Below are 14,954 nucleotides of genomic sequence, written 5' to 3'. Positions count from 1 at the left end.
GTGAAGAATGGTTGTGGGCCTTAGTTAAGCTGGAGGGAATTATGAACAGTTCCAAATACCAGTCAATATTGGCACAAAACCTTCAGGCTTCTGCTAGAAAGCTGAGCATGAAGAGGAACTTCATCTTTCAGCATGACAACGACCCAAAGCATACATCCAAATCAACAAAGGGATGGCTTCACCAGAAGAAGATTAAAGTTTTGGAATGGCCCAGCCAGAGCCCAGATCTGAATCCGATTTAAAATCTGTGGGGTGATCTGAAGAGGGCTGTGCACAGGAGATGCCCTCGCAATCTGACAGATTTGGAGTGTTTTTTGCAAAGAAGAGTGGGCAAATCTTGCCAAGTCAAAATGTGCCATGCTGATAGAGTCATACCCAATAAGACTGAGTGCTGTAATAAAATCAAAAGGTGCTTCAACAAAGTATTAGTTTAAGAGTGTGCACACTTATGCAAACATATTATTTTATTTTTATATTGTTTCTTCCCTCTGCCTAAAAGGTTTCAGTTTGTTTTTCAATTAAGTTGTACAGTTTATAGTTCACATTAAAGGTGGAAAAAGTTCTGAAATGATGTATCTTTGTATAATTTTTTTATATCACAGAAACTTGACATTTTAACAGGGGTGTGTAGACTTTTTATATCCACTGTATATCATATCATATATCATTAATACTAGTGTCGAGCAAATTGAAGCCAAACAAATTGACTTTGATCGAAATTTAAGGAAAAATTTGATTCATCGCAACACCAAATTTACTTGCGTTTCGTTGTAATGAATCTATTTTTTCTAAAATGGTATTAAAAAATGATTTTGCTCGGTGTCTTCAATCAAGATGGCCGCGACGGCCTCTGTGTGAGCAAATAGATATGGTGAGTTTTTGTTTTTTGTTTTTTTACCCTGATTATGGTGGGCCAAGCGATCGCCATTTCCCATCATTGCGCCTGCTACATACAAAGGAATGCGCTTGGTGATGAAGTAATTTGTCACAAATCAAATTACCATGTAAGATTCTGAATCAAATTTTCCAGAACTTCGCTCATCTCTAATTAATACTTATCCCCTTAGTGACCAGCCTGTTTTGGGCCTTTTACTGACCGATTTTTTTTCATTGTCGCCTTCTAAGACAATGTCGCCTTCCGTCTATGTAACCATAGGGAGCTTGTTTTTTTGAGTTGTGGTTTTTAATCGTGCCATTTTAGGGTAATCTAACTTACTGATTAATGTTTATTAACTTTTTCTGGGAGGGGGATAGGAAAGAACAGATATACTGCCACTGAATTTTTACGTTATACATTTTACGGTGTTTACTAGGGATGAACGAATCGACTTCGGATGAAACATCCTAAGTCGATTCACATAAAACTTCATTTCAATATTGTATGAAGTGAGCACTCCGTACAGTATTAGAATGTATTGGCTCCGAAGAGCCAAAGTTATTACTTTGCGAAGTCTCGTGAGATTTTGCATAATAACTTCAGAAATTGATTTATACTGTAAAAAACCATTTCCCGAACTCGGGTTAGGTTCCAAGGTACCACCTTATATGCAAGCAGGTGCTATTGCTCACGACATGCGCTCTGGCTGGTTTAGGTCATTAGAGCAAGAGCACGGCTCTCATTTGAGACCGAGCCCCCTCTCTCCACTGCATGGGAGATCTGTGCAGTGCTTAGACTGCGATCCACCAGGTCAGTTACCTCCACGCAAGCAAGCACCTCCTATTCAATATGTCAACTCATCTTCCTCACCCTAGACACCCATCCCACCCTGGCCCCCACCATCTCAGTTACCATTTATTCACCCAAACTTTATCTATTTTACTCATCATACCTCCCCATTACCCTTTGCTCTTTCCACACATACCTATTGACATATACACATTTTTACCCTCAGCCACCCTTTGCCAATACCATTTTTACACCTTATATGTCACCATATCCCCCCCCCCTTTTTTACCAAGTGTTCCCCCCTCTCCAATATTCCTCCTGCGCCTCCCCTACGACCAAAATGCACCTTACACACGGCCAAAATTATGCCACTATGGCCACAAATTCTTGACACCAGAAACATAACATTCTTAGTAGATAACTAACTATGGGCACATATTCCAATGCAAACGTCCAAGGTACCTCCAACGGATCCCCTAGAGACTACCGTACTTTTATTATTATATTATTATCATATTCTTTTACCATGCCTGTATACATATATATATATATATATATATATATATATATATATCTTTTATCAGTAAGTGTTCCCATGAAATATGTATGTTTTTAATATCCTCTATTCCATCTAATTTAATTCATTATTCGAATGCAGAATTCACGCATCTACTCTTTTATACCTTTTTATACATGTGTATGCATATTTACTATCGCTACGGTTCATTATCCAAACTTATCTATTATTCACCAAAGTCAATGTATGTGATCGATACATTTCTTTCTGTAGACTTGATAAAGGGGTCATGCACCCCGAAACGCGTTGTCCTGAATAAACCAATTTGTTTTCTACCATTGGTTGTGGATTTGCGCCTGTTACTCTGTCCGTTTTTCTTGGACTTTCTTGGTCCACCAAACCTACAGTTCCAGTGCTTAGACTGGGCAGCCGTAAAAAGGCAGTGGCCCAGCCTAAGGCACCTAAGTGACCGCCGTAAAAAGGCATATGGGTGGCCACTAAGAGGTTAATAAAATAGTCTGGTTAATTGTCTGGTTAATTATACATAAAGTAACCAGAATTATGTTAAAGTGATTGTCTAGAAATAGAAAAAAAATATTTTCTTTCCAGAACGTGCACCACTATTGTCCGTGGGATGTATCTGGTATAGCAGGTCTGACCCATTTATTTCCAATTAGGAAGATCGACATTGCCAGCGAAGTGCCGTTTATGGGGAAAAGCAAACCCATTTTTTCTAATCATGGAAATTATTTACATTCTTGAGGCAAAATATAAATAGCTACTAACACAAGCACCAAATCAGATTAGGGTGTGGGCTTTGCTTTTAATCTACTAATCTTCAGCAGTCACCCATATGCATACATTTTACAATACAAAGGTGTGATTCTTACAGGAATACAAAAACGTAGTATAGTCATTTTATTCCTTTGCTAATTGAATAATTACAGTTAATCTACAATACTAATTAATACTCAATTTTCCAGGAAAACAAGGAAGTATTTATTTCATGGATCGATGACGACAATGGAATGTGATGGCTAAAATCTGTATCATATGCTCAGAAAAAAAACAATAGAACCCAGGACAGAACCAGATGAGTTCTAGTCAGGGTCTTACACACATAAGAATATACATGGTACCACAGCTATAATACTAGTTTTAGTTCCAATAAAAATACAAATTACAATAAAACATATTTTTTTCAGACTAATTTTTCAGTAGTAAAATAATGTCTATATATTCTGAAACTGAAAATTATTTTGTTCATGGTTAGAGGATGTCCCGGATTTTGATATTGATTTCCTAACTTCAGGATAGGCCATCAATATCCTTTCTGACACCCAGCCAATCAGCTGTTGCTGGAACTACACATCTCCAACTACTGTGTAGTGGACTGAGTTGGTAACTGCAGGAACGCTTCTACTAAAATTAATGTCAACAGCACTGCAGTTACCAGCTCTGTCCAATACACAATGGACAGAGCTGTGTAGTTCTAGTGCTGGCTCCAGGCATCGAAGCTACAAGGCAAGAGCTGATCAACTGGGGTGTGGGATGTCGGACCCCCATCAATCTAATATTCAGGACCTATCCTGAGGATAGGCCATCAATATCAAAATCCTGGACAACCCCTTTAAGCTTCTGCTTACTATCTGTTGCCCTTCCCCTTGGCACAGTGTTGATCTCTTAATATTTATAGGCATACACATTTATTTATTTCCTATAATTAAAAATAAAACCTACCTTAGAAGTCAGAATCCTGTAATACTGCACTGCACCTTGGAGCCATCTCATAAGACTCCCTGCTGCTGCATTACCAGCTGTCTTCCTCTCCATGTTCTCAGGCGTAAACTGGATTTTCTTTGTGTTTGTGTCAAGGAGCTCCAATGTAGACTGAGATAGCTAAAAATCACAATGGGCATGCCATCAAAAAGAATCCCATACAAAATACAGTAAATAATGTCAAATAGGTCATCACAAAAGCCACATATATTTCACCTGTGAAGTGTGGAAAGTAGACAGTTCATTCAGGAAGCGATCTATATTGGCCATCTGCCTCTTAGCTCCCTTTGCCCATGTCAGATCAGCATTAGGTGACTTCAAAATTATAATGATAGATGCCATCAGCTCTTCAAGGTCTACGCCTGGCTTCTGCATTGCACGCAATTCTCCTGCAAGTAAGATGATGGCATCAAAAGATTTTCTTACTGTCCTTACGTTGCCTAATTTCTCTAAAATATACACCACCATTCTCCCACATAGTTGCTATAGCCATTGGAAGACTCTGCTCATTAGTCCTTACCTAAAGCTGTTATATTGATGTTTTGCACTAGTTCCTTACTATTTTCTATTAAAGCAGAGCATTTGAATTCAGATTTCTCTAGTGCAACTTGATACTCTGGGAGCAGCAATTTGAACTTTTTGATCTTTTCTAACTGTCGATACACAACATGAATCTTCTGTTCCACCACAGCCTTGTCCTGAGCAATCTGGTGTAATATTTTCAATGTTACTTCTTTGTGTTGTTCAAGTACATTCTTTTCATGTGTCAGTTCATCAGTCAGTTTTTCATACGTTTTAAGTTTTTTGTCAATGCAGCTGAGAGTTTCCACAGCCATCTTATGCTCCTTCTTTATTAAGACATACTGATCTTGTAGAAGGGCTCTGAAACACTGAACAAATTTCTCAAAGTTTGCATTAGTTAGATTTCCATAATTTTTGTCGGTTGACCTGGCATGCTCAGTGACAGAAAGATGCATGGATGATAAGAGATGACACACATTTTCAATTTCCTGCTTGGACAACATGCTCAAATCTTGAATATGATAGCTTGCATGTTCTACTAGGTCTTCTCTAAAAGACAAATGGGATACATTAGGACACATTTATCTTAGAACATAAGAGTAAAAGGATATGGATTTCAAATTCCTGTTGTTATTTTGCCAATCCATCTGCTGAATATAAGTTTCCAATTACAGCAACCTGTAATCCATCAATAGAAGCTCTTATAAAACACTGTTGACAGGTTCACGAGGTAACACATGGGAATTTCAGACTCTATGTAGTCATGTACTATATGTTATTACTAGGAAAGACTCACAATGTATACATTGTTTTTACTATTGGCAATATATAAGTGGCTACAGAATAGACATTTGAAATGAAAAATGAGAATCGAGATGCAGAGAGCAGGTAATTATGTTTCCCTCTGAGACCAGCAAGGGTCTAGAAGAAAGGCTCTCATAGCTAAACAATGCCTTTAACATGTAATTTTAGAATAGCAGACCACACCCCTGGATACAGAGCCTGACCCTCTCAACAAATACGGACCTATTAAAACAAATACAGACCCCACATTAAACCTCAGACGCTTACACAGTGGCTAACCTTCCTTCAGCACTTTTCTGTGGCTTGAGGACCTGTACAGACTGATCTAAGGTGCCTGAGGGCCCATACACTCAATGGATTCTGCTAGAAGCCTATACATTCTAGGCAGAACCATTGTGATTGTGCCCCCTCCCCTACCCCCGGTTTTACTAGTTAGTCTAGAGGCAAGGGAGGCAGTGGTGGACTACTGATATTACTAAGTGGCCATAACAGAAATTAGAGATTTACCAGAAAAACAAGTCAGGAAGCATATATGGCTGGAGTACAGAAAGAAATTCTGCCTGAGACGTGTACATGTTTGTAAAGATAAATGGTGCTATTATAAGCATCAATCTCAAGAGTCAGGCTGAAGTGTGAGATTTCCAATAAATGTCATATGAAGTTCTGCTCAGAAAATAAAACTAAATTACCCTCTTTCACTGCCTATTTCACAGCGGATTTCTTAAATTCTCACCAACAAGAAACTTGTACAACTAATTTAGTAAGCCTATTACAATACAACAATGAAACATATTTTAGTATTATTGCTATGCCAGTCAATCATGTGACCTGACCAAACGATTTTCCTTATTAATTATGGAGAAGACTGGCAGGTAACCAGGGTAACGCAGCTGCAGCCTGAACTGTGAATTTAATTTCTTAGCTTTCCCTATGGATTCCGTCTGGTCGATGGGTTTTGGAAGAGGGAGATCATATTGAGAATATTATGTGTATGTTTTTATTTCCCACTAGCTATTAAATAAAATAAAAGCTTATGCCTGAACACTTGTTTTTTTGTGTGTTTGTTTAGATAAAAAAATAAAATCTTGAGAGACCTGAAGCAAGAATCGTGTTTGCTTAGGCATTACAGCAGCGATGAATTTTATCTTGTATGGCATTTCTTCACTCTATATTTAGATGACTTTGAAGCAAATCACATCTGTACAACAGGATTTGCTGCTCTCTTCATGTTAGGCAGCAAATAATTAACCATGTGAAAAAAATTAATAAGCACCATAACTTAAGCAATAGGAAGGGGGAAGGGCATTGTTTCTTTTTGTGGAGAAGTGATGACTTTCTGCAGTCTATACTTAACCCCTTAAAGATCAGGCCTATTTTCATTTTTTTGCATTTTTGATTTTTCCTCCTCACGTTCCAATAGCCATAATTTTTTATTTATTTTTTCCATTCACATAGCCATATGAGGGCTTATTTTTTGCAGAACAAGATGCACCTTTTTGGGGTAAAATTAAATAAAAAAAACACAATTCTGCCAAGGTTTTTGTGGTTTTAAGATCATCGCATTCACTGTGCACTAAAAATGACATGATGTCCTTGTTCTGAAGCTCAACATGATAAGGCTATACCAAACTTGTATCGTTTTTATTTAGTTTTATTACATAAAAAAAACCTTTGAAAAAAAAAAATATTCTTTGCATCCCCATTTTCAGACAGCCATAACTTTTTTATATTTTGATGTGTAGAGCTGTATTAGGGCTTGTTTAGTTGCAGAACGAACTGTAGATTTTATTGGTACCATTTTAGTAGTATGTGCAACTTTTTATCACCGTTATCCATTTTTTTGGGGGGGGTGACAAAAAAATGGCGAATCATGTGTTTTTTTAATTGTTTTTCTTCCGTTACAGCATACACCGCACAGGAAATTTATTTTTATATTTTAATAGTTAAGACATTTTCAGATATCTGATACCTAATATATATTTTATTGTTTATATCAGGGGTCGGCAACCTGCGGCACGCGTGCTAGAAGTGGCACGCAAACCGCTATCTGCTGACATGCCAGCTGTCACCAAATGATGACAAGACTTTTCAGTCTTGTCGTCATTTGTTGGATGCCATGCCGCCGTGCTGTACCTCTGAACAAAGATCTTCAGATGCGTCAAGAACTACGCATCTGCTAGGCCCGCCCTTCGCGCTTCCTACCCCGGACTCCACAGAGGAGCAATAGCAGAGAGTAGCACTCTGCTACCCTACAGGCTGGATGCTACTGTACCCCGCTGCTGCACATCTCCTCCTCCTCAGGACTGCCAGAAATGCTGCCAGAGGTATTTAAATGTACTGAGAGTTTGTGTGTGACCAGATTGGGGGTGGGGAGATGAGGGGGAGATGGGTAAACCAGCATGTGACCTGATTGGGACTGGGGGCAGGAAGGTGAGCTTGGGAAGATGAGCATGTCACCAGATTGGGGGGTGTGCACTTGGGAGATGGGGGAATGAGCATTGTGACCAGATTGAGGGTGGGGGGAGGTTGGTGAGCCCCTTAGAAGGAGCAGTGACAATCTTTACTATCTATTTTTCTGAAAAGTTGTAAACCTCTTTAAGCCGTGCAGGTCAGGCAGTGTTGTTGAGAATTTTAGGACATAGCTAGTAAATACCTGGTTTATGTCACATATTTGTGTTATATTACTTTCCTGTATAGCTCGGCACACCTAGCGCTTCAGCTTTGATTTAATTTTTTTAATCGGCAATCCATACAAAAAAGGTTGCCGACCCCCCGGTTTATATATTTTTATATGTAAAATTGGGAAAGGAGTGATTTAAACTTTTGTTTAATTTTTTTACATTTTTCTCCCCTTTTTATTTAATAACTCTTAGGATGCTAGAACCTTGGATCTTTTGATCCCTTGTCCCATTCACCTAATAGAGATCTATTAGGGTGAATAGGATTTTGACATGCTCCCTGCTGAGCTGTGCCTCCTGTACAGCTTAGCAGGGAGGCGACAGCCTGGAAGCCTCAGCAGGCTTCAGGCTGTCATGGTAACTGATCGGAGCCCCATTATTTCACTGCAGGGGCTCCAATCGGAAGGCAAAAGGAGCTGCAACCATATGCCTTACTACACAGATGCTGCGATCGCCACATGCAACAGTTCACACAAGACACCGCAGCCAGCAGGCAGTCCCAATCAACCAGCATACAAAGGAGACAGTCAGCTTGCAGCCAGTACGTGAGAGGGCATGCAGCTAGCCTACACAGCCACAGCTGTCACAGTGAACCGCACTGTGACAGCCCCCCTAAGGGGGGCTTCAGGCTCTCTCTCGCGTACTGGCTGCAGGCTGACAACTGTGTATGCTGGTTACTTGTGGCTGCGGTGTTGTGTGTGAGCTGTGGCCTGTGTTTGTGGCTTCTGTGTCTATATCTCTGTGGTTCCTGTCACTGTTGCCGTGCAGGCTGGCTGCATGCACTTTGTGCACTGGCTGTGGGTGTTCCCATGTATGCTGGTTCTGCAATGCGTGCTGGCTGCGGACTTGTGTGCACACATGACCTGAGTATGGATGTCTGTTTGTATCACCGTGCGGTTCTGTTACTCGTTGTTGTGTAGGCTGGCTGCCTGTAACCTCGTACTGGCTACAGTTACCCTGTGTATGCTGGTTGTCGCTCGGGCGTGCTGGCTGCAGCATTCTTTGATTGTGTGAACTGACACTTATGATTATGTGTTCTGTACTTCTGGTACTCCTGGTTCTGGTGGGGTTAACATTGCCTGATCTGTTCCTAGGTGAGCCCTCGGCCCAGTTCATCCCTACCACCAGGTGCTCTGTGAAGAATGTGGCTTACTGGCTCCTCACCCACTGGGTTTTGCCTCTGGTCTGCAGGTACACTTGGTTCTGTGGTAGTGCTACCACTATTGCCTAAACTGCATATGCTACTGTCATTATCCTTTATTACATGTGTAATAAAGTACTCCGTTGGTCCCTGGTCTAAATCTTGCCTGTGTCCTGTTTGCAAGAAGTCCTGGAGGTCTGCCTTGGGCCCCTGGATCATGACAGGGGCCAGGTTTTAATGATGACTATCCTCATCTTTCACTGGCTTTACTTCCTAGAAAAGTCAGCAAGATGCACAGAGAGGAGGAGCTGTATGGTCCTGATGACATATTCTCATCGATATTAGATGATATGGAAAAGAAGGAAATGCAGATGGCAGAGGACAGGTTCTTACCTGTAAGGCAGGAGAGTGCTAGGGTTGGAGAAGTGGGTATGCCAGAATATTGTGCTCGTACCTAACCAGCCAAACCCCATACTAGCAACAGCCCCTGTTTAACCCCTTCTACCCCAGGCCAGTTTTTGCCCTTCTGCCCAGGTCATTTTTTGAAAATCTGACATGTGTCACTTTATGTGGTAATAACTTTGGAACACTTTTACTTATCCGAGCCATTCTGAGATTGTTTTCTCGTGAAACATTGTACTTTATGACAGTCATAAATTTGAGTCAATATATTTTACCTTTATTTATGAAAAATCCCAAATTTACCTAAAATTTCAAAAAATTCGCGATTTTCAAAGTTTCTATTTCTCTGCTTAAAACAGAAAGTGATACCTCATAAAATATTTATTACTTAACATTCTCCACATGTCTACTTTATGTTGACATCATTTTGTAAATGTCATTTTATGTTTATTTAGGACGTTAAAAGGCTTAGAAGTTTAGAAGCAAATCTTGAAATTTTTAAGAAAATTTCCAAAACCCACTTTTTAAGGACCATTTCAGGTCTGAAGTCACTTTGTGGGGCTTACATAGTAGAAAGCAACCCGTAAATGAGCCATTGTAGGAACTACACCCCTTAAGTTACTCAAAACGGATTTTACAAACTTTGTTAACCCTTTAGGTATTCCACAAGAGTTAAAGGAAAATGGAGATTACATTTCTAAATTTCACTTTTTTAGCAGATTTTCCATTTTAATCAATTTTTTTTCTTTGACACACCAAGGGTTAACAGCCAAACAAAACTCAATATTTATTACCCTGATTCTGCGGTTTACAGAAACACCCCAATGTGGTCATAAACTGATGTAAGGGCACACGGCAGGGTGTAGCAGAAAAGGAACGCCATATGGTTTTTGGAAGGCAGATTTTTCTGGACTGGTTTTTAGAAGCCATGTCCCATTTGAAGCCCCTCTGATGCACGCTTACAGTAGAAACTCCTTGGAAACTAGGGGATAAGGTGCCAGTTTTATTACTACCATTTTTGGGTACATATGATATTTTGATCCTGGGCACCCGTAGAAGGCAGGTCCCAATGCTGTGCAAGGCATTGGGCAGCCTCTGCACGGCATCAGGCTGCCTTGTCGCGCAGCAGGTCCCCGCCAAAGCAGAGTGGGGACTCTATGCGCTCCTTCAATCGCCGCAAACCACTACTATGTTGCGGTCAGCGCTGAACGCGGCATAGAAGGGGTTAATCCGCCGACATTACTGTAAACAGCAATGACGGTGGATACAGCAGAGGCCCGTCTACCAGGGACTGCTGGATCCTTGCAGTGATCAGGGTCACCGCTCAGGTGCCCGCCCGATCACCATGACATACTATTACTTCAAAATGCGGGAAGTTACTGACTTCCATGACGTAATAGTACATCACATGTCGGAAAGGGGTTAAAAGTGCATTAAAGGTGCCGCACAGCCATTAACAATGAAGACCAACTATACGGTGCGGTCTTCATTATTAAATGCAGCACAGCCGCTCTGTGTGGCCGTACCCTAAAGCACAGTGGCCTGGGTATACCTGATTTATAGTGATTTGTGTCAAATTAATTTGTCACAAATCAAATTTCTTGGGGAACATTGGCGAAGCTGCTGAATCAAATTTTTCAAAACTTTGCTCATCTCTACTTGTCAAGTAGTGCAGAGTCTTTTACATTCAAAATAAAAGATAAGCAGAGATACAGAATGAGAGCTAAAATCTAGTGTGCACTTACCGTAACCATTTAGGGACATAATAAACGCTCAGTGCATTAAAAAGTGATGAAAATTCAGTACACCATTTATAAAATGTAGAGCCTGTGTCACTCTGAATGAGAAGCCAGCGAATATTCAGCTGCACAGACTGCAAAAACAGGTTCCAAGCATTTTCTTTGGAGTATGTCAGCCCAGCATTAGTTATCTGGAAAACATGTCATGAAAACATTTCACATTTTTATTCTAAGGCAGTTCTGTTGACTTTAAAACAGTGCTTTAAAAGAATAATGTTGACTGATATTCTATGATACTGTATTTGTAGGGTATCACTCTCAGGATACATACAAGCTAAGGTCAATCGTTAACATTAGACAGCTGTCGGCTGAACACTAGTTTGGTCAATATCTATTCCTTTCGACAATCCATACACACGCAACGTCTGCAGAGTGCACTTGCATTCTCAATGCAGAGAGGTGGCCACTGCCAGACACCTCTGATAGTTGCTTAAAATTGCTTACTTCTCTTCAGACCAAAATGATTTGACAAAAATCTAATGGCTGGTTGGTCCATTGTGTGTGGCCATTTTTAGTATAACCTTCCATTTTACAAAAGCATCTTTAAAAAAAAAAATCAGGTGATATGAACAGTGTCTACTTTTTTATTCAAACGTTCAAGTGGAGATTTATTATAAACATATACTTTAAAGGACACATTTCTGTATAAGTTTTCACACTACATGGCCAAAAGTATACAGACAACCAGACGTGACATGCATATATATGTTTGTGGAACATCTCCTAAATCACTTGGAAATAATTTGCTTATAGTTTTACATCACAATAAACAATACCAGATCGCGCTTTGTGTAGCAAATATGTGTTTTTTTTGGGAAACAAATAATTCACTTATCCCAGAAGCCCAGCTCTCCAATATCTCCACTCCCCAATCACATCGCTTCAGCGATTCCCAACCAATGAGCAGCAAGGATCTCAATGTATCATACCTCCAAAAGAAGATTGACATAGCATGATCCACAAAAGCAAGTTCTACCAAGACACTTTATTAAATAGATTTCTTTGATTGCACATAAAATAAATCCCCATGTGTAATCAAAAAGATCTATCTTGTGAGTAAATAAAGTGTCTTGGTAGAACTTGCTTTTGCGGATCTATGCTATGTTCTTTTGGAGGCACAATACATAGCGATCCTTGCCGCTCGTTGGTTAGGAATCGCTAAAGTGGCGTGAAATTTATTATTCACAACTTCTTTTATGTTGCATACATGATCCAGTGGATGCCCATATATAAGAGTCACATTACATAGGTACCGCCTGTGGTCCAGCGCACCCGCCTGCCGTCACTGCCAGATCATATATACCGCTGTGGTACCTATGTAATGTGACTCTTATATATGGGCATCCACTGGGCCATGTATGCAACATAAAATAAGTTGTGAATAATAAATTTCACCGATTAATGGCAAATTGAATCAGCTGTGTGAAGCAATTTTTTTCTATTACAGACTAAGACTAACAAGTCTTTTGCGAGCACCAGTGACAGCGGTGTGCGGTGCTTCACTTTGTGATTACTGGAGCCTTCTCTGTCTTCAGCGCCGCCTTCCCTGTCTTCAGTGCCACCTTCTACAGCTCAGCGCCGCCTCCGCAATTCTCCCTGTCCCTCTGCCAGATCCTGTGCCTGCGCACTAGACTAAGCCAATCTGCAGGTCATATCAGGGTTGAGCGAAGTGCGCATCAGGCCGCTGCATGCGCACTTCGCTCAACTAAACCGCAGCCAGGAGTCCGCATAGGCGCATCAGGCTGAGCCTAGTGCGCAGGGGTGGTATCTGGCAGAGGGACGAGGAGGATTGCGGAGGCGGCGCTGAGCTGTAGAAGGCGGCGTTGGGTACCGGACGGCGAGGGGTGCGGCCGGGCACCCTGTATTAACGGACCTACCCTTGGGGACCTTAAGTAAGTGATTAACAGGTTATAAAAACCTGTTTTTTGGGCAAATGGAGCCACAGTGAGGTTTAATAAGGCCAGCTTAGGATTCTTCGTATTAGTCTGCACATGAGCATATGTTTAGGTTAGAGGGGTAAAATATAATGACAGAATCCCTTTAAAGGGGTTTCCTTAGAGCCTACAACCCCTAGGTACTTAATCTGTGCCCCTTAGTGTTGAAGCCCATATGACCGCTGAAGCCTGTGTTTGGCCACAGCGGTCACAAAGATAAGCTGCCTCCTGGTGTTATGGGACTGGAAGTGGCTGGACACAAAGCAGTGGCGGTACTGCAGACAGATGACAGTTTTTTTAAATGTTTTTTTAGGTCCTCACATAAGACATCTCCTTTATCAAAGCTATTATAAAGAAGGCATCACATCATGAAGAAGCTATGGTCTTGTCTATAATAATCGTCTATAATAAGATGAGGGCAGAAATTTTACATTTTGATGTTACTGCTAGCAATATGAAATGTACAATATTATCCGAAGGAAGTTGCTTAATTAGGAAACCTTTAAAACATTTCTAAAACCTGTGACACTGACAGCTATATTGAGCTATCTGAAGAGGCAAATTATATTGCTGCAAATAGCAAGTTTCCCTGGCTTGGACAGTTTTGAGATTTAAAGCAAATTTGTACCATTAAACATTATTTCATGGTTGGGTCTAAAAATCTGTGATGGTTAATATATACTCAAAGGTGTCACAGATCCATTTTACTTATACAGGGTTGAATATTCTCTGCTTCCTTTCACACATTTCTAAAGTTAAAGGGACACTGACAGGGCCAATAAGCATATTGAGGTATATATATGGCAGTACAGGTCTTATAATGGGTATTACAATCATATAAGTATCCCCCCTGTCTACATTATACATACAGTAAACTTAAGTTTTATAACCTGCTCCAACGGTCTTCAATCTGCCCAAGGGGCGGCGTTTCACCTCTCTTGCGCCCAGCCAGCCTCCCCCAACTGCCGCTTTGAAGCGCCGCCCAGCTCATGAATATTCAGTTTGCTGGGCGGCTTCTGCGGTCTCCGCTCTGAACCGCTGCGCTGAACAGTGCCCTGCACATGCGCCGGATCTTGTGAAGTCGGGGACAGTAAGCGCCGCCCAGCGAAGTGAATATTGATAAGCTGGGCGGCGCTTACTGTACCGGACTTCACAAGATCCGGCGCATGCGCCGGGCACTGTTAAGCGCAGCGCTTCAGAGCGGGGACCGCAGAAGCCGCCCAGCAAACTGAATATTCTTGAGCTGGGCGGCGCTTCAAAGCGGCAGTTGGGGGAGGCTGGCTGGGCGCAAGAGAGGTGAAACGCCGCCCCTTGGGCAGATTGAAGACCGTTGGAGCAGGTTATAAAACTTAAGTTTACTGTATGTATAATGTGGACAGGGGGGATACTTATATGATTGTAATACCTATTATAAGACCTGTACTGCCATATATATACCTCAATATGCTTATTGGCCCTGTCAGTGTCCCTTTAAAGAATCATTATTTGTGTCATTTTGTCCACCATAAATCAATAGTTCAAGTGGTGATAATAAGAAACCTTATAATATATCTAACTGCAGAACAATGCTTCTTTTCTCTTAATTTACTATATTTTCTGATTTATAAGATGCACTTTTTCCCCCTAAAAGTGGTGGGAAGATGTCAGTGCATCTTATAAAGCGAATACTAGTGAGTGCTTTCATTATGTAGGGAGGCGCAGGGAGTAATGAG

The 14,954-nt window shown here is 40.9% G+C and overlaps 1 protein-coding gene across 1 annotated transcript in view; it reads right to left on the bottom strand.

The window, feature by feature from the left end:
- The window catches only part of LOC122931526 (dynein beta chain, flagellar outer arm-like), a 466,905-nt gene that overhangs the window by 223,296 nt on the left and 228,655 nt on the right, over positions 1 to 14,954 (bottom strand). The window contains exons 66-69 of the mRNA XM_044285594.1: positions 11,255 to 11,439; positions 4,483 to 5,033; positions 4,179 to 4,351; positions 3,924 to 4,082 (exon numbers count right to left, since the gene is read on the bottom strand). Of these exons, the coding sequence (XP_044141529.1) occupies positions 3,924 to 4,082; positions 4,179 to 4,351; positions 4,483 to 5,033; positions 11,255 to 11,439 (1,068 nt within the window). The remainder of the gene's footprint in view (positions 1 to 3,923; positions 4,083 to 4,178; positions 4,352 to 4,482; positions 5,034 to 11,254; positions 11,440 to 14,954) is intronic.

The sequence above is a fragment of the Bufo gargarizans genome, chromosome 3 (assembly GCF_014858855.1).
Source record: "Bufo gargarizans isolate SCDJY-AF-19 chromosome 3, ASM1485885v1, whole genome shotgun sequence".
Classification (NCBI taxonomy): domain Eukaryota; kingdom Metazoa; phylum Chordata; class Amphibia; order Anura; family Bufonidae; genus Bufo; species Bufo gargarizans.
The sequence above is the reverse complement of the archived record's forward strand: the minus strand, read 5'-3'. Positions and strand labels throughout refer to the sequence as shown.